At 43.7% G+C, this 18,780-nt stretch overlaps 1 protein-coding gene across 2 annotated transcripts; it reads right to left on the bottom strand.

Moving 5' to 3' along the window:
- Positions 1-529: 529 nt before the first annotated feature.
- Positions 530-18,593, bottom strand: PKN3 (protein kinase N3). Of its 2 annotated transcripts, none has more exons than XM_077189237.1 (22): positions 18,280-18,593; positions 14,671-14,944; positions 13,982-14,130; positions 13,053-13,182; positions 12,788-12,939; positions 12,213-12,408; positions 11,726-11,914; positions 11,383-11,492; positions 10,762-10,905; positions 9,703-9,778; positions 8,118-8,304; positions 7,353-7,464; positions 6,480-6,556; positions 5,640-5,706; positions 5,016-5,107; positions 4,474-4,650; positions 4,322-4,384; positions 3,709-3,785; positions 3,063-3,205; positions 2,717-2,824; positions 2,071-2,151; positions 530-1,400 (listed from the first exon to the last, which is right to left on the bottom strand). In XM_077189237.1, exons 1-22 carry the CDS (start codon positions 18,301-18,303, stop codon positions 1,188-1,190), a joined length of 2,841 nt encoding a protein of 946 aa, XP_077045352.1. In that variant the 5' UTR covers positions 18,304-18,593; the 3' UTR covers positions 530-1,187. The 2 variants fall into 2 exon arrangements, with proteins under 2 accessions (XP_077045352.1, XP_054502233.1); XM_054646258.2 differs by having other exon boundaries at positions 14,662-14,944; positions 18,280-18,592.
- Between the last annotated feature and the right edge of the window lie 187 nt (positions 18,594-18,780).

Raw genomic sequence — 18,780 nt, 5'->3', positions numbered from 1 at the left:
CTCCAGCTACAGCACAGTTGCCTTAGTCCCACTCCTGTCTCCGTCTGGTGAAAAACTGAAAGAGCAACGATGGTGTCCTTGTTTGCATCAGATGCCTTATCTCTAAAAACCCTTCCCTTTTTGCCCAATGAGCTAACATTATGAATTTAAGACACGAAAATGTGTCTTATCAAGTATAATTACAAGATAGATTACAAGGCAATGAAATCACCTTTAACTCACTGATTTTCCAGTACTGACTGTCATTACTTAGCTGTCCCCAAAAATTATACAGGATGTACACACTGATAAAATCTGTGGAGACATAAACTGACTGCAGTCATTGGTATCTCTCAGCTGATGACACCGTGCAATATGTACACAGATAACCTGAGTGAGAAGGAAGAAAGAAAGAAAATATTACTACTGGCATTATAGAAAATATTACTACTGGCATTTATGGAGAAAACAGAAGTCCTGCCTGTTGAGCATTTTGGTTAGCTCTGATCTGAAACATTCAGCTGACATAAAGGAGATGAAAAGCTGAATATTTATTATATAGAAAGGTATCTTTATTTTCAAAAAAGAAAAAAAACATGTGCAAAGCTGTGGAGTCTGATATCATTATAATCAATAGCTAAGAGTTGGCATCCTTAAATAGAAAGATTCATCTTCCTTCCAATAAATCACTTGGATCATTATCAAACATTATTGTCTTGGTAGTGTTAAAATCCATTCCTTGTCTGGCATACACATTTTTATGGGTGGGAAATGGCATACAATCATTACCAGGAGGGAATGCTGCATCTCTAGAAAATCAGTGAGAAGTGGCCACTTCCCCGCTATGCTACAACTTTAAAAATCACACTACTTACTTAGGCTTTTTGCAAAGAGTAACCTGGGTTGCAGAGATGATCTGATTTCAAGTCCATCTTAAATTCCAAATTTCATCTACGTTCAATGACAGGAGAAGATACACCCTGTCAAACGTTAATTATTCCTTAAAGGTAATTGACATGCAGGATCCTTCCTACACAGGAGGCTGGAAAACCCACAGCAGGTTAATTCAGCTTGCAGGGCACCTCATCCTGGGGCCATCAGCACTACCTGCACTACAAATCCTGTTGGCTTTTCCACTGGCCCTGCAAAGTCTCCTCTATGCTCTCTCAAGGTGGTAACAATCTCTTCATGTTTTTGTAGCCGAGGAATCACACATCTAAAAGATGTCTGGAAACAAAGTCAAAGTCCTTGAAGACAGTCTGCTCCTTCCGGGTCAGGACAGAAACCTCCTCAGGAGGAGTAAGGATTGGCTTTTGGGAGGTGAACTCTTCATCAAAGTTGCTGATGTCAGTTGGATCTCTTAGTGTGGGCACAAAGGGGGGCTTCAGCCTCCTGGCAAACAAGGCATTCCAATCAATTCCCTGTAAGAAAAGAAGGCAGAGATTCCATGCAGTGTATTTTACAGCTATAACTGTATTTAGGAGGGACAAAACTACAGCTCAGCCATGCCAGGTGGATCTGTGGATCCCAGCAATTTCTGGTGACATCCAAGTTCTTTTCTTGCTCCAGTGCAAAGCCAGACAAGGGTTATAAGGCTAAAAACTTTTGGACAGATGAGTAATAATGAGGAGAGATGACAACACCTTTGCATGGAACAAACACATAGCCCTGACACAAAGCAATTTAACCTCCATTTCTCTTAAGAGTCATATGTGTCCTGCAAATGCAGGTGATCAAATAGACTGACTGACAATCACTGTGATCACTAGATAACATCTTTGATGCTGCAGTTTCTTTTTAAAAGGAATATTTGTTCATGTCTCTAAAGTGAAGTATATTTGTACATAGAAGTAGCACGATCAGAAATAAAATGACTCTGAAAGCATAAAGATCTCAGAAAATAGACTTGGGGGATTTCATTTCAAGCAAGACTTGAAACACATATTTCTGAATGAAGCAATGAGGTGCAACAGAAACTATCACTAAGATCTCTCTGATAACAAAGGGAAATAAGCCTTGATACCAACAGAGAGCAAATCACTCTCTGCTCAAACACAAGAAACAAGGGAGAGGTTTAAACCAAGTTCCTACCTTAAAAAAGGGCTGAATTTTAATCTCTTCTGCATCTTTTTCCCCTGCTCCCAGTCTACGCTCTGGACATTTCCGAAGCAGCTGCAGAGATATCAGTTCAAAATTAAACAATGGGAACCAGAATGGACAGAAATAATGATCCAGAGAGAAAAACAAAAGAAAAGGAGGTGGACTGATCCCTCGGTGTTTCCTCATTCTCACTTTGCACCAAGGTCATCATCTGCCAGGAATAACTCAGACCTAGTTTCTTGTAAACAATGTGCCAACAGCAATAAGATACCTGCCATAAACTGCATGGAGCATCTCAGCTTTATTGTGCACCTGTGACTATGGGGTCACATTCAAAAACTGAATCCAGTCATCTCCACTGAATGGCTCTGACATTCTTGCCCTTGAATCAACACTTCTCTCTGCCAGACTTAGCAGGAACAGTAAGCAGCCTGCTTAGTCATCCTTACACGGAAGAACTGCATTTACGTAAAAAGAAGGGAGGGGAAATACATGCAAATTTTAAATATTCCCTTAGCCTATGTAGGCAGCTCCAGATTACACACAAATGCTGTACAGTCCTAAACAAGTCCCTCTGGATCCACTTACACAGTAAATGCAGATCCCTCAGGCTCCCAGAGACCCAGCAGCCCTTTACCTTACGGATTATGGCAAGTGCTTCAGTTGAAAGGAATCGTGGATACCGGACTTCATCATTGACAATGCTGTCAAAGACTTCCTCCTCATCATCTCCAGGGAATGGTGACTGCAATTGGGACATTCTATTATTCAATCCACATAGCACCCATTCCTCACTATTAAATAAGCATGAGACTAGCAGGGAGTTTTATGGATTAATTAATTACTGTTTGGCAAGCTCTATGAATGAGAAAAATGTAACTGAAGTACTAATAAATAGCTGGCTACATTTAGCAATATTTTACCTGGGGTGGTCAGGTCCCCAAGCCTGGTTAGTGAGATTCCCTGAGGGAAGCTGGCCTTACCTCACCAACAAGCATCTCATAAATGAGCACACCCAGGCCCCACCAGTCCACTGCCCGCGTGTACGAGATGTCTGTCAGCACTTCTGGGGCCAGGAACTCAGGGGTGCCACAGAAGGTGTTTGTCCGGTCTCCAAAACCTATTCCTGTAGGAAAAGGACACTTTGGTAAAATCCAGCACAAGTTACTGAATGGATCTGATGCAGCCTCACCTCCTGAAAGCTGTAGTTTGTCACCTGATGTTGTTACCTGGGCATGGGGAATTGCCAGTGAGAAGTGTGAAACCTGAGGCCCCCAACGACTCCAAATAACAAATATACAAACAATGCTTAAATAAAGAGCAAACCCAAGGAAACTTCCTGCATGTTCCATTGCTCATTTACTCATCTACATGTTTGATATGATCCTATATTCTGGCTCCTTTGAGCAAACAAGCACATTTTAAATGCTTTCATAAGTTTCCTGAAGATCACACAACAAAGGATTCTTCCCAAATTCATCATGGCCAGACAGGTGAGGAGTTTTTTGTTGTTTGGCTTTTTTGATGTTAATTTTTTAAATGGGGATTAATACAAGTTACAAACACCTACTAAAGCCCAGATCCTAAACTGATCCTGATGGCTCAATTTAAGCTTCTCCAGTTACTCACCTTCCTTACACAATCCAAAATCTGCAATCTTCACAAATCCTTCAGCATCTAAAAGGAGATTATCCAATTTCAGGTCCCTGCAAGCAAAGGAGATGAAAGAAAACAGTGGATGAAGACTGAGGATTGACACCCAACATGGTTTTTTTGCAAGAGGTAGAAGGTAGGTGTTAATAAAGAGAATAAAATCTAGATTGAGTAAAGTCTACATTTGGTTTAATCGTGCATTATTTGGAAGATTCCCCTAAACTGATTGATATTTTTCCCTAAACTAAAGGCTTAAAAAGCAGCGTGGAGCAGTGGGGATTATTCATCTGGAAAAGAGCTCCCACAACAACATGACAAATTACTTTTTCCAGTGAAAAGAAAGCAGTGACTTACAGGTGCCCCCCAGAATGTATTGACATGTCACAGAGGATTAATCACCTGCAACATGCCAGATGAATAGCTTCTAGGTGACTTTCTCTACTGTGAGCACGATGAACATGCTGATAGTGACAGAGAAAAAGACAGGCAGAAAGATTAGAAACCCCAGCAAGAAAGTGAGCTCCAGACACAGTTACAGGAAAAATCAACCTTCAAGTTGCTGAACTGTCTTGAGTCTCTGCTGCATTACCTATAAACAATTTTCTTCTCATGCAAGAACTGGAGCCCCAAGACTACACAGGCTGTATAAAACCTAAAAGACAGAAATAGTTATCAGGCAATATATGAGATCCAAGTTAAAAATTTATATAGTGCCTGGAGACAAGAGTAATTCTAACTCACTGTGCCATATGCTCTGGAAAGACATCTTCGTGTATGCGCATCATCAGATCCCCACCTGGAGTGTATTCCATCACAAAACAGGCATGGTGAGGGGTCTGGAAACAGGCAAACATGTTCACAAGGAATGGATGATCAGAAGAATTGACCACCTCAAATATTCGCTTCTCACAGTTCAAGCTGCCAGGATTCAAAGAATGAAAACGTCAGTGCTAAACAGACTCAGCAGAAAAGCCTGTTTTGAGAAAGAGAGGACGAAGAAGAAAATCTTTACATCTGAAGTTAGAGAAATAAAAATTGAGGGGTAATATAATATCTATCTTACATACTTCCAAACCTTGAGTTTTAGAGTGTTCTTCAGGTGCCATTCTTACAAAAGTTAGACACCATTCTAAGTTTCCTTATTTCTGATTTTAGTTATCCAAGTATTTAGTTATCCAATTTAACCTTAAGAGTACCACAGCCAGTACCATACCAGCTAACATTTGATTACAATTGTGGTAATGTAGCCTCTGGCAACAGTACCATCTCTAAACAAAGCTCACCTATCAATTTCATCTCTCCTAATAATGTCTTTTTTCTTCAAGGCTTTGATGGCATACAGCTTCCCAGTTGCCTTGTATTGGGCCAGCAGTACCTGAAAGACAACAGAAAAGCTGTACTTTAAGCAATCTTGTATTTCCTTATCAGATTACTTTAACTCAAATTGATGCCAACTATTTCCATCTACTCCAGACAATCATCCTCAATACCAAACTCAAGGAACTCAAAAAATGAAGGAGGTCAGTGTAAGTTATGTCCTTCTCCCAGACAGGACTATCACAGCTGGCCCAGTGCTTTAGGAGCACCTCAGAGTTCTCACAGAGGGAGCTATGCAAAGTCTTGGGAATGGAGCTCTTCCTCTAGTGATCCTCATGACAGAAATGGCAATGGTGTGCCTTGATTTAGCACTCTCAGGACAGCTTTCTCCAGGCTTCAAAGTTACAAATCCTCAAGAATTTTGACTGTTAACAACAGTTAGCAGCTGCTTATGTGGCTGGGCTGGGTTTGCTGTTCCATATCTGCACTGCAACAGATCTCTCCTGTCCTGCAATGCTTCTATTCAGACCTCCAGGCAGAGCCCCACTGTCACAACCACTGCCCTCCTCCACAGTGGACTTCTCTACTACCTTCCCAAAGTGGCCACGGCCCAACATGGCAATGCAGTGAAAATCCTCCAGCTGAACTGTCCTTTTCCTGCAGAAAAACAGAGGAGAGACAGTACCCAAGAGATGCATGAGCAGATATCAGAGTGTGTGTTTGTGTCAAGGAAAGAAGCTCTGTATAGCAAAAAGGAAAGCAAACAACTGTGCCAACCACCCCTCACCTAATCCTGACAACTAAAGCTTGTGCTGCTGTTCTGGCACTTAAGAAAGAAGAAGGTAACCCTGATGCAAGGAAATTGTCTTTTTTCAACAATAGTAAATTGGTTTTTTACTTGTCTGGGTATATTTACTGCTGTGTATCCCTGTTTTAAACAAAATGTGTCTGCAGAAGTGCCACAGACTATAATCAACTTCCTGTTTTATGCCTCCCATCATAGTAAGAGACAATGTACTGCAAATCAATAGAAATAGATGAGTGTGAGGGCTGCCAAAAGTAGTTCTGGAATGTATTACTTAGCACACAGACACATCTAAATATACTACACCACAGCACTTCAAACACAAGTAAGCCCTTGAAGACAGCTAAATGACTTTACCTTCTACCAAATCACCTCTTACACTGCAGTGCACAGTGTACCAACAGACTCAGTATTTGGGTTAATGAACAGATAAGACACAGCAGACATTTAGACAAGTGAAGCTCAGAGCAGATTTTTCATTGTATTGTCCACACTCAGCATTAAAAATTTGTTGTTGAGAAACTAAAGCACACATTGAGGAGAATTTTAGACTTTATGTTCAAAAATTTGAGCCCAGTGACTCTTTAATCTGTGACCTGAGATAGCTCATGCTATCCACAGTTACCTTGGAGACGCTGGGATTGGAAATCCTGTTACAGGAGAGCTGCAAGACTTCTCCTCAACATGTAGCCTCTTCAGGCACTAGGAGGAGAAAGAAAAATACAGTGGGTCATTCTCTGAAATCACCAAGTCTAACCTGAACACCCACATCCAAGTTCTCTCCTCTGTCTGGATCCAGCATGACCACAGACACGTTCTTGCAGATGGTCATTGCCTCTGCTTGGACGTAAGTAGCATAAAAACAGATTATCTATGAGCACACAAAACTATCCCCATGTACAATAATTTTTATAGGGTCAAACCTTTTAAAATAAACACTTTTAAAAGTCTAGGATAGAACATTTACTTCCTAGATGTCAAGAGTCCCAATGATCAAAGAATGCAGTTTCCTCTATCACAAAAGCCAAATGAGAAAGGGTACAAACAGGTGGCAGAACAGGTCATTTTACTGCTCAAAGAAATTTCCTGTTCATTCCTCTCAGAAAAGTAGAGCTGCTCTTGGTTTTGCCCAGTTTCTTTAATGACAAAGAACCTCATTTGCTTCTGAAAGGCTGCTGACCCTCCTTCCCTGCTTTCTCTGTGCAGTCTGTTCTGTACTCTTGCCCTGAACTCCCAAAGCTGACCTACCTCCCATTTTGCTTCTCCAATTAAAGCAAGTTATCATTTTTTTTAAAAGAGGGGGGAAAAAACTCGTGCAACTCTTTTTGAAGACTCCATGCCAAAATGGTTCCCTGGATTCTGAATTCCTGGAGATCAGCCAGCTAATGAGGCACCTGCCTAAAGTACAGCAAACTTCTTCAGCAATAAATTAGAAGAACAGGGTTTGAAAGAACAGCAACCAGCAAAGACAACATTCCCAATTAGCCCAGATGGTTACCGGAGAATCTGCAGGGGATGGAGCTGATTCCTTGGAGTTGGCCATCAGAAAAAGCCGTGGAGGCTTGGGTGGTGCTTCATCAGCAAATGCAAGCTTAGCCACAGGGAAATCACTGCATTTGTGAGACAGAATTGAAGGAGATTTTGCCTTAGGGCAGAGCATTGTACACAAACACCTTTGCATCACCTCTGCTGTGTTAGTTCAGTCCAAATCACTGGACAACAAGACTCCCTGGCTCACACTGTTGGTCTGTGAAGTACCAACAAGACATATTCTCTCCTAAATTAATTAGAAGTTGGTTAGACTCACATTCTAACACTGGCTCTCTGATGCTATAAAATTAATGAAACACAGGTATGTAGAAGTAAGTCAAGAATTTAAAGAGATCTTGATTTTAATAGCAACACAGAAACTGAGTAATGATTTTTTTTTCTTTCCTAGGTCCTGTGCATCAGTGGGAATAATCTCTTTAGAGAATAACTGATTCAATAAAAAAAAATATTTTAGGGGAAATTTTCTTCTACAGCACATTCAAAATCTCAGCTATGTCCCCTCCAACAATCACATGGTGACCTTGCATAGCTCAGTTACTGTACTGGTGAAGCCATTTAATTAATGGAATTTTCCTTCCTTTAGAACACAGAAACTGTACATCTTTTTTTCTGGACAAATTTTTCTCATCAGTGTTTTCCTTCACCTCAGTAAGGTGCAACAGAATTTTAAGATCTACCCTGCACCCATTCCAACACTCAGGACAGCACTTACCTACTCAGTTTGGACACCGAATCCCCATGACTTTGTGGGGAAACTGGAGGAAAGTCTGTGTGATTGGGATCATGAAGCGGGGGACTCAGCGTGCTGATGGAACTACAGGGAGGGAGGAAACTCATCATCAGGCGACCCCAAGCTGCAACATTCATGTTCATTTGAGGAGCTCGGAGAAATTCCTTCCCTGGAGGAGCCAGAGTCAAACATCAGTAAGATTATAACACATAAATTACAGTCTCACAGAGTGTTAAACTCTAGTTTTCAACTGAACACCTGGGGGTTACCCCAAAAGGGTAGCTCACCCTTGGAGGAATGGGCTTTTCTTCAGGGAATAAAGATTAATGATGATGATGATGAAACAGATCTGCTATTTCAGCTAAGTTCAGCTCCATATAATATAACAATCTTCCAGTTGAAATTGAATAGAGCATTAAAAATTGATTTTACTTCAAGTCAGGTTTTCTTCTCTTTCAACACTACATTTTAATTATGCAGCCTGCTAACAGGAAGTTCCTGAAAATGTGTTAAAAAGAGTAAAATATTTGGGAGATTTTCATTATTTTTACTACTTCCTGAAGAGCATAAATATAAAATCTCATTTATCCCCACTGCCACAAAAGCTCAGTATGTAAAGTTTCACCTTATTCAGCTTCACAAGAAAGAATTTGCAGAGAAATAAGAAAGTATGCAAGCTATTCCATTCCATAAATCTCATAAATCTGAGATGCCAGCTCAAGAGACTTGATAGTCAGTAGCCTGTTCATGCTACAGTGTTCTGTCATTCAGAGTTTTCCAGAAAACCTCCCAATATCTGTTCATTGGTAACAGCATGCCTGGTTAAATTAGTACAGTTTGAGTCCTGGATCTTCTCATAGAATGATGGGATGGTTTGGGTTGGAAGGGACCTCAATGACCATGTAATTCAAACCCCATGCCATGGGCAGGGACACCTTCCACTACCCCAGGTTGTTCCAAGCCCCATCCAACGTGGCCTTGGGCACTTCCAGGGATGGCACAGGCACAGTTTCTCTGGGCAACCTGTGCCTCACATCCCTCACAAGGAACAATTTCTTCCCAATATCCCATCTAATCCTGCCCTGTCAGTAAGTAGCCATTCTTCCTTTGTCCTGTCACTCCAGACCCTCCAGCTTTCTTGAAGCCTCTTGAAGGCACTGGGATGGGCTTCAAGGTCTCTTGAGAGCCTTCCTGAGCTGAACAGCCCCAATTCTCTCAGCCTGTGTCCAGAGCAGAGAGGCTGCAGCCCTCTGAGCATCTTGGTGGCCCTCCTTGCTGCAAGAAGTCCACATCCTTCTATGCTGGATGCCCCAAAGCTAAGTAGTCTCTTAAATAACTAGCAATTAAATCCTCTTAGCAATGTTAATTGTGAGCAGCAGCACCATGACAATATTACATTACAGATGGAGCTGCAGCCAGACTGCCTGCACTTCATGTGACTGAACAAACTTTCACATACACAGTAATTAGAAAAAGTTTTAACATCTGTCAGATTGAGTAGGACAGCAGAACCTGCTTGTGCAAACCCCTGCTCCCACCCTGGACAGTCACTTCTCCAGCACCTCACCTTTCTGTTTGGGGAAAATGCGCTTCTGTCGCTGCAGTTTTGGCTTCCTCTCAATGACAGGATTACAGAACATCACCTGGCAGAGAAGCAAAAGAGATTTTTTCAGGATTCTCCATTTAAATTGTAAACCCAAATTTTCACACATGCCTTTTTTCTCATCAAAATCTCCATTTCTATCTGGTAAGTTTCGAGTCAATCCCAGACTCCAAACTTGGTTATTCCAGATTCACCCTCTAATTAGCTGCTACTTCAGTTGTGGGTTTTGAGACTGGAATTATCTGCTACCTGAAATTGAGAAAACCCCCAGAATTAAGACCAATTTGTATTTCCCAAAAACTTTATCTAATTTGAATGAAATGAAATGAAATGAAATGAAGCCATGCATAAAGAACACGCCCATTTGTACTGTAAGAAACACAGTAGCTCATGGCACAAAAGTAAAAACAAAAAAACCCCAAAACCAAATGCCACAAACCAACCACAAAAAACAAGAAGGCAGGGAGAGGAGGCAAATTTTGGTACATGAGGTTTAGATCCTACTTTGGAATTATAACTACAGAACTTTCATCACAACACAAAGGAGAAAATACTGCGGCTTTTAAGGGATTATCAAGATTATCTCTACATTGATGGCACTTCAAACTATTATTAGCCTCAGAAAGATGATAAAATAAGCATAGCCAGAGGGAGTTTGGATCTCTGATTCTACAGTCTCTGTGATTCAATCCTGACCATTAAGCCATATGTTTAATTAAAGTGCCACCAATGACTCATAATGAAAGCAAATAAAAACGAACGGATTTTGCAGCACACACACACACAGAGTTACAGTGGAGCAGCTGAAGAGTCACTCCAGGCTATGGATGTGCACATCTATTCTACCCTGTTGTTCCTTATTCTTACACAGGCTATTGATGCAAGAGGGTTTCAGGTATCACTCTGCCCTTCCAGATTATTGCTCCTTCCATTCCTTGTACTCTGGGTTGAACAACTGCTTTCAGGGCAGACACCCGAAAGAGACAGAATTCTCTGAGAAAGAAACAAAGCTTACATTTATACCTCTGCAAAAAGCATTCCTTGGGGCTCCAGAGAGAGGCACATCCCATGACGTTCGTTATCAAGAAAATCATCCAAACGTAAAAACTTCACTGCACAGAGTTCTCTCCAATCTCTCCAATAAATTGCAATTTCTAGCTCACGAGACTGGTGGGATAGGTGAATGGTGGGGGAGAAAACAAAGGCAGAATAATTACATATTGCTCCACGCTCTAGAAATGGCACGTGTATTTGTAAAAAAATAATAAATAAAATAAAATCAGTAAACTAAAGAGTATGCATAAAATACTTCTTCAGTGCTTCTGTTCCCTGCTTTTGATGTTTTTAGATCTTCTTAGCTACAGACCCTCTTGGAGTCCCCATTTAGAAATCCCTAAGAGCCACTTTGCTGATAAGATGAAATAAAACTGCTCAGATAAGGAGAGAAGGACAGCAGATGCTGTTCAAGCTGAATCTCTGGCAGTGATGCTCTGCCTTCAGGGGAAGGCTGAGCTAACTGGCAAATCAAAGGCCATGGGGACAGCAGCAATACAGGGTTGAGCTAAGTGGAATGAGAGCTAAACAAGCAAATCAGGTAAGGTTAAATGGAAAAATAAACACCACGTGAATCTGAGGCAGACTTACCCGGTCCAGCTCAATGGCAAAGCTCTGGTCCCACGCCTGATTATTAACTGGTCCCCAGTTTGTTTGGCCAACCACTTTATTGTCCACTTTGAGCACAGCAAGGACCTCATCTGGACAAAGGAGGAAACATGGATTATAATGTTTAATCTCTCATGCTGAAGATGGACATCCCAACCAATTTCCAGGAGAGTCCTAGGAGGACCAGGCACAATGCAATTCACTTTCTCTCTTAGTTTTGCAGAAATTGGGTTTCTTATAACAACACTTGTACCAGGCTGAGCCAGTGAGAAGCCCCCTTGCTCTGATATGCCACCAGCAGGTCCACAGGGAACCCTGTACTCACTGCTTGGCTCTTCATTCCGGTATTTTCCTGCAACACCACGGCCATGGATGCCCAGGCCAACTCGTGTCCGGGAAAGGGACCTCAAATCACTTGGGCTGCCACAGATGGGAGAAGAACTTGTCATTCGGGAACGTCCTGGAACATTTTCCAATAGATCCTGACACCCCATCAGTCTCACTTCCAGCGTTCCTGAGGAATTTTAGGAGAATAAGGAATATTATTATTATAAAAGATAAAGTGATTCCAGTCAGCCTGACCTCAAAGAGGTCCCAGAATTTCTCAGATTCACGATTTCTTGGTTAATAGTTTAAATTGACTCCAGATTATAAGACTGCAAATCTGTATGCTCAGAAAGCTCTGCCTGACCTAGAAGACAGAAGTCCAGCTGTTAGAAAACCCAGTGTCCATATGACAACAATGAGAAAAAATAGAATTAATTTTTCTCTCTGTCCTCCTCACAACAACGTGTGATGCAGGATCCCTTTACCTGTAAGGGCTGTAGGTTTGATGACTGAAGTGGGTTGCATGCTGCCATGCCGGGCTCCCAGGGAGGAAGTGTTCACCAGTTCCTGTTTGATGAGTGCTCTTTTTGGGTGGTCAGGAGAAAGCTCACTGAGCTGACGTTCCAGGGAGAAGCGCAGCAGATCAATCTTCTGAGAGGACTCTTGCAGACGACCCTGAGCCTACCAGTGTGAAGGAGAACAGAAAGTAGACAGAAATTTTCCATGTAGAGCCATGTAGTCCAGGTATTATGAACTAGAGTAAGCTTAAAAAAAACCCAACAAGACAACATCTTGCTAATACAGGATACAGATAAATTAAAGATAAAATATTTTCCCACAGAGCTTGAACTCCCACCAGTGTCACTTCTGATGTTCCTGAGAAATTTCACTAAAGCAAGGAACGCTATCCCTAGAAGGGGAAGCGATTCCAGTCTGTCTCGACAGAGAGACAGGAAATTCCTAAATTAGTAACATGGTTAACCCTGCTTGTTCATGCTAAATCACTAATGTGGAGGCATGAAACCACCCTCTCAAGAAGGCCTGAGCAGTGTCTGCTTACCTCAGCCAAAAACTTGCGATCCTGTACCCGACTCCCCCCCAGGATCTTCAGCACATTTTTTGCCCCCTCTGCTACAGCAGCTTCAATGCGCAGGTGATGCCTCAGCTCCTCAATCCGCAGCTCCAAAGCACTGATGGTGGTCCCCACCCTCACTGGCCATTCAGGAGGTAAAACATGGCAAGGATGAAAATCAACCAAGCACTGTGGATCTTAGGGTGCTGTCTGCATCTGTTGTGGGCTGTATCAGTTACTTAAAGCATGTTACCTGCTGGATCCACTGTGTCTTCCATCCCTCCTGCTGACTGAGATACTTTCACAATGTGCATGCGGATTATTTCAATCTTTGTCTTGCTGTCCTGAAGCATCTGCTGAGCTGTAGCCAACAGCTTCCGCTCCTGCCCAAAGGAATCAGATGCAGAGAGAACCATGATCACTAAAAATGGGTGATGATGAGGTGCTCACATATGAGGGTGAGGTGGTACTTGCATGAAGGGTCATAACTGACTCTGAAATGGAATACTCAAGTAATTATGTAAAGGAGGCACCACTGAGGATCAAGGACTCTGAGATCACGATCTCCATTTGCAGAGGGAAAGGACAGGTCAAGGACGTGCCCAGTTAATACCAAATCCTGCAGTCCCTGAGACTCTTTGTTCCCTGGTTAACTGCACTTACAGCGTTCTGTAAGCAGAGCAGAGATTTTGAACACATAAAAATATCACATCCCTCTTACACTGCTGGTCTTATTGAATTAAGCTTCATCATAAGCTTGGATTTGAAATGTTTTAAATTACCTTTTGACTTTTAAATATGATTATGCCAAACTCAAAAAATGAGATGAATACGAATCCACTAAACCTCTGAAAATTTTTCTCACATAAAGAGATACCACATGCTGTGCTTTATCCTAAACAATTCAGTGATATCAAAACATCACACCAACTAACTCAGTTACAACACCAATGCCTTCTTAGCTTTCTTTCCTCATCAATGACTTAATGTACCTCTTACACCACCCTTATGTGCTGTCATTATGCTGAGACTCAAAGTACAGATCTAGGATTCAGGCAAGCAAGCTTTGCAAATTAATCTCTCTCCCAAATCAATTATCAGAGAGAGATTTGTGTACAGACTTAAAATACAAATTTTGATCCAGTAATTCATGCTCCCAAATGGCTCTTTATTCCTGCTTACCTTGGATGCTGAATACATTTGGATCATGTTCTCAGCTCCTTGTTTCACTTTCATTTCAACATGCAGCTGCTTTTTCAAAGCTTCAACCTTCCTTGCCATGGGATCTGGGTTTCTTTCCCAGAGACAGGGATCTGGAGATACAGATCCATCTGCACAAACAACACAATCAATACCATTAGTCATCTTGCCTCGTTTCATTTCACCGGGTTACAGATGGGTGACTCTGCAAAGGAAAGTTAGGCTATAAAATAAGGTACAAAAAGGTCTTGTCTACAAAACTGATTGGGAAACACTTTCAAATGAAACTCAAACTCATATCTGTAAATATTTCTTAATTTAACAATGAGCCTGTCCTAACAAGCACTCTTCCAATTTTATACTCACTATCCTATAAAATACTTGGATGTTGAACTGCCCAGAAATTCTATTCAAATCTTTCCAATTCCACCTATAATGAATATTGCCCATGCCCACCACTCTCAGCTGGTTTTCTCCCTATACTCCCTTTCACCTTTATAGCACCATTCTGAACTTTTTATAGCACAGATAATTTCATCAGTTAAACACCAAGAAGCTCCCACTACTTGTGAGCCTTCAGTAGAAGACTATATCAATTCAATATCTCTAGAGATTGAAGCACTCTAAGAGAATGTTGCAGTCAATCATGACCCAAGAACAACCTGTCGTACTCCTCTCTTTGTCTGGTATCAAAATCCTTGCATTGAGCTCCTGAAGTTCCCAGTGCAGCTGCTCCAGTTTCCTGTTGGAAGATTTCAGCACGTGCTCGATGTGGACAAGGTTCTTTCTGTCTGTTGTCGCCTTGCGCAGGTTTTCTGCTCCCTCTTTAATCTTCAGTTCCTTCTGGATGGCCCGGCGGAGCAGCTCCTTCTCACCCTCCAGTTTCTGCTGGAAGCTGGGATCCATCAAGTTCACGTCATTGCCCAGCTGCAAGAGAGAGCTGCCCTGCAGCCCGAGAGCATGGAGCAAGAGGATTTCAGAGAGAACACTGTCCAACCATTTTTATGACACTGCAGCAATACCCTCATTAGATTCCACTCCTTCATTTCTTTCAGAAATTCTCAAGTCATTTTTTTCACCAATTTTTCAAGAAGACAAACCTACATTTCAATTGCAGAGGACAGAACACAACTTTGATCTTAACATGCCTTAATTTGATTTTAAGCCATAATGGAGAAAAACTTTCATTTTATTTGACCCCTTGTTATTTAATGTCTACACACATCTTTGTTCTTCAAGAATCAAAGCTCAGCCAATATTTGCTCTTGTTCTGATCAAAATTACCTTTTACCAGTTTGATGTTTTAGATACAGATTTTTATCTGATTATGCCTTGATGCTGACTGCTCAAAGACACTTCTCAGCTAATCTGTTAGAGCTTTTAGGAATGCTACAAGCATGTGTTAACCCTCAGCTGTTGTCCCTGAAGAAGAAAAACGCGAGCCCTACAGCTGTTTCCACAAATGAACATGCAAAAGAATAAATTTGACTGTTTGCTGTGTCTGAAAAGGTGAGCAGACTAATGTCTCAATCTCTGTTCTCTAAAGGCCACGTTAAACACTGATTATTTTGAGTAGCATTAATGGCATTCACTCTTGTCCTGGGCTTTGTTTTACATAATTTCAAATACCACTTGTTCTAGTGAGATATGGCTCAGCAACAGCTCTGGATAGAGCTGCTCTGTCACAGACTCTGGACATACCCAGCTGGGGCAGAGCAGAGGTTTATCTCACTGCCCAAATAAACACTGGATTCAGACAGGAGTTGCAAAGCATCCCTAAGGGTGCTACCCAACATCACAACACATCCAAGCTTTAAGGCATCCAAAGCAATGAATGCATTCATAACCTCCCATTAATGACTCACACCCATGGCTTAAATGCAAAAGAAGTGGTCAAGCACTGCTACAGTGACTGGCTTAACATCACAGAGCACACCAGTGCCTAAAGACAGGGCTCAGGAATCCCGACTTGTTTTCACACTCTGTCACTGGCTGACCACATTTCCAACAACAAACCACGCTGGCTTTGTGTTACTCATGTACATTAATACACTTCCAGAGTGTGCTGTGCATCCAAAGCCTCCTCCAGAAACAATTACTTAATCAAAGACTCAACCAAACATCCTTGATTAGTTTTTGCTACAATTTCAGTCCAATAGCACAAGGAAAAAAGGGAAAAAAATCCATTTGAAAAGTTGGCCTAAATCCAAGCTTTGGCTGCAATGGCCAAAATAGGAGTTGTTCAGATTGGTAGCAAAACAAAAAGGTTCAGACCAACATCCTGATTTCAGGAAGTTCTCGCCCAATTAGTAAAGCCAGGAACTAAGCCAGAGCTTTGAAAGACATCCAAAGTTTTGTGAGGAAGAATTTGAATCATGGAATTCCTGAGTCACAGGCAACCTTTACCAGCCCTAAGTTGGAAAATCAAAAAGCTCTTTATCCAGTCTGTAGCAAGTTACTAAAAGGAGTTTGAAGGTTACAATTCTTATTTAAATAACTAATAAAAGCACATAGATTCATCTTATATTCAAATTATGCAAATGGGTGTAAGAATTTCCCCCCCTGGATCCACTCAGAGCAAAGGAATGAGCAGTGGTAGAACAATAATACCAATAAAAGGTGCTGAATGTGAAGCTCTGGGTATTGATTCAGAGAACAGGTACAGTCTCAGCAGTTCCCAGGTCAATTTTCCTCTACACCAGTCTCTGCGAAAAACTAATCTGAATATCAGTTAATGCATCAGGCTAAATTTCTATATTTAGAATGTAACGTGTTTCACTTCCCCATCTTCCCCTCTGCAGATCAGAGGGTGCCATAACATGAACATTGTTTGCACCAGGAAGATAAAACACTCCACTTTTGAGAAGCATGGGAAAGACAAATTTGCATTTGGGTTGAGCCACTTTGCCTTCTGGCTCAGGAATTTCAGTGGGGTGTCAGGACACTGCCACAGCCCGTGCTGCAGCTGTTCTTGGGTTCCCTGGAAAGGTCAGTCTCCAACACAACCCTGAAACACATTTACAGCTTGCAGAGAAATACCCAAAGCAGCTGAAATTGGCTTGCTTTTGGCACTTGTAGTGGGGATGCTGGAGCTCACCCAGAATTTCTGCCAGGCTCGTGTCATACCCAAGTGTCCAGACTGCTTTCTAACTAGCAAAAATTTCAGCAGTATGAGTTACACTTAATCCTTTGGATTGCAGCCAGGGAGATCCCATCCCATTAATTATGCCCAGCTTGGAAATGAGTTTCACCTGCACAAAGCCCAGAGCAGTCCTGGCCTTTACACTTTCACCACTAACACAGAAATTCATTTATAATTTGATTTAATAAGCCAATGGTGAGGCTGCCATCCTCCCTGCAGCCCAAACATTCCCAGGACATCTTAAATCCCATCTTTCAGGGCAACTTCATACCGTAGGGATGAGACACACGTTAGGGAGCCTCATACCAGCTACAATCATGTCTTACAAGAAGAAGTCACGGCTAATTTAGGAAAAAGACACTTGTGGTCCTGCCTGGAGCATTCCCAACTCCAAGGCTGAGGGCTGGAAGGAGCGAGCCCAGGAAGCACCGGGATGGGAAGAACCCGGGCGAGGGGCAGCCAGCGCCCTTTGTGTCGGTCTCTCTGTCCCTTCTTTCCCAGATTAGGCTTGAAACTTTCGTCTCCAGGGAAGAGGGCAGAACATCTTCCCCTCTGCGGGGAGCTTGTTCCAGACACGAATGTTTTCCCAGCACGGAGCCTGGCTGCCCTCCCGGCCCCGCGCCAGCCCCAGCAGCCGCCTCGCCCCCAACACCTCCTCGACGCCGAGAGATTTCCTCAGCAGGCACCGACTTGGCCCGAACCCCATTTCCCTGAGGCGAAGAGGGACATTTTTAGGGGATCCCACCAGCTTCCCACACCCTCTCCCACCTCCTTGGGGCGCGGCCATGCGAGCGGAGGGGGAGCGGCGTGAAGCCCCTCAGCACAGCCGCCTCTGCGGGGGCTCCCGGCGGGGCGGGACACGGGATTTTCCCGGCGGGGGATGGATGGAGGGACCCCCAAAGGACACAGGGACTCGCAGAGGGCGCAGGGCCGCAGTGCTTTCCCGGCGGGGACATGGATGGAGGGACCTCCGAAGGGCGGAGCGGGGTGCGGTTCTTTCCCAGCGGGACATGGATGGAGGGATCTCCAAAGTGTCCAGGGACCCCCAAAGGGCACAGGGAACCCCAAAAGGCGCGGGGACCGCCGTCCCCCCAGGCGCTGCTCGGCCCGCTGCCGCCCCCGAACCCTCAGCGCTCACCTGCGGGGTCGCCATTGCCGCCATTGCTCCGCCCGGACCGGCACTTTTCAAACTCGGCGGTCCCGGGGCCACCGCCAGCGCCCTCTCGCGGGGGCGGCCCGAGGGAGCTGCCGGCGGGCGGCCCGAGGGAGCGGGAGCGGGACGAGGAGCGGGAGCCGCCCTTCCCCACACGGCCCCGGGGCAGCCGCCGCTCCGGCCCCCGGCTGAGGAGGCGCCGCCGCCTCCGCCCGCCCCGGGGGGAACGCGCGCTCGAGGTCCGGTGAGGCGGCGGGAAGGAGCGAGGACGCAGCGGACGCGGAGGTACCGGACCTCGCCCGCCGGGGAAGGAGAGGCTGAGAGAGGCTGGAAGGGTCAGTGCCCGCGGTGGCACGGAGGGGAGGGGACGGCAGGCACGGTGGCGGATCCCCGCTCCGTCCCTCTGGAAGCCTGGAGCAGAAAGCCCCGCGGTGGCCCCAGCCGGGCCCTTTGTGCCAGGGCCACCGGGTGGTTCCCAGTTTCAGT

Source organism: Agelaius phoeniceus, chromosome 21 (genome assembly GCF_051311805.1).
Source record: "Agelaius phoeniceus isolate bAgePho1 chromosome 21, bAgePho1.hap1, whole genome shotgun sequence".
NCBI lineage: Eukaryota > Metazoa > Chordata > Aves > Passeriformes > Icteridae > Agelaius > Agelaius phoeniceus.
Note: the sequence above shows the minus strand (reverse complement) of the source record. Positions and strands in the feature narration are given on the sequence as shown.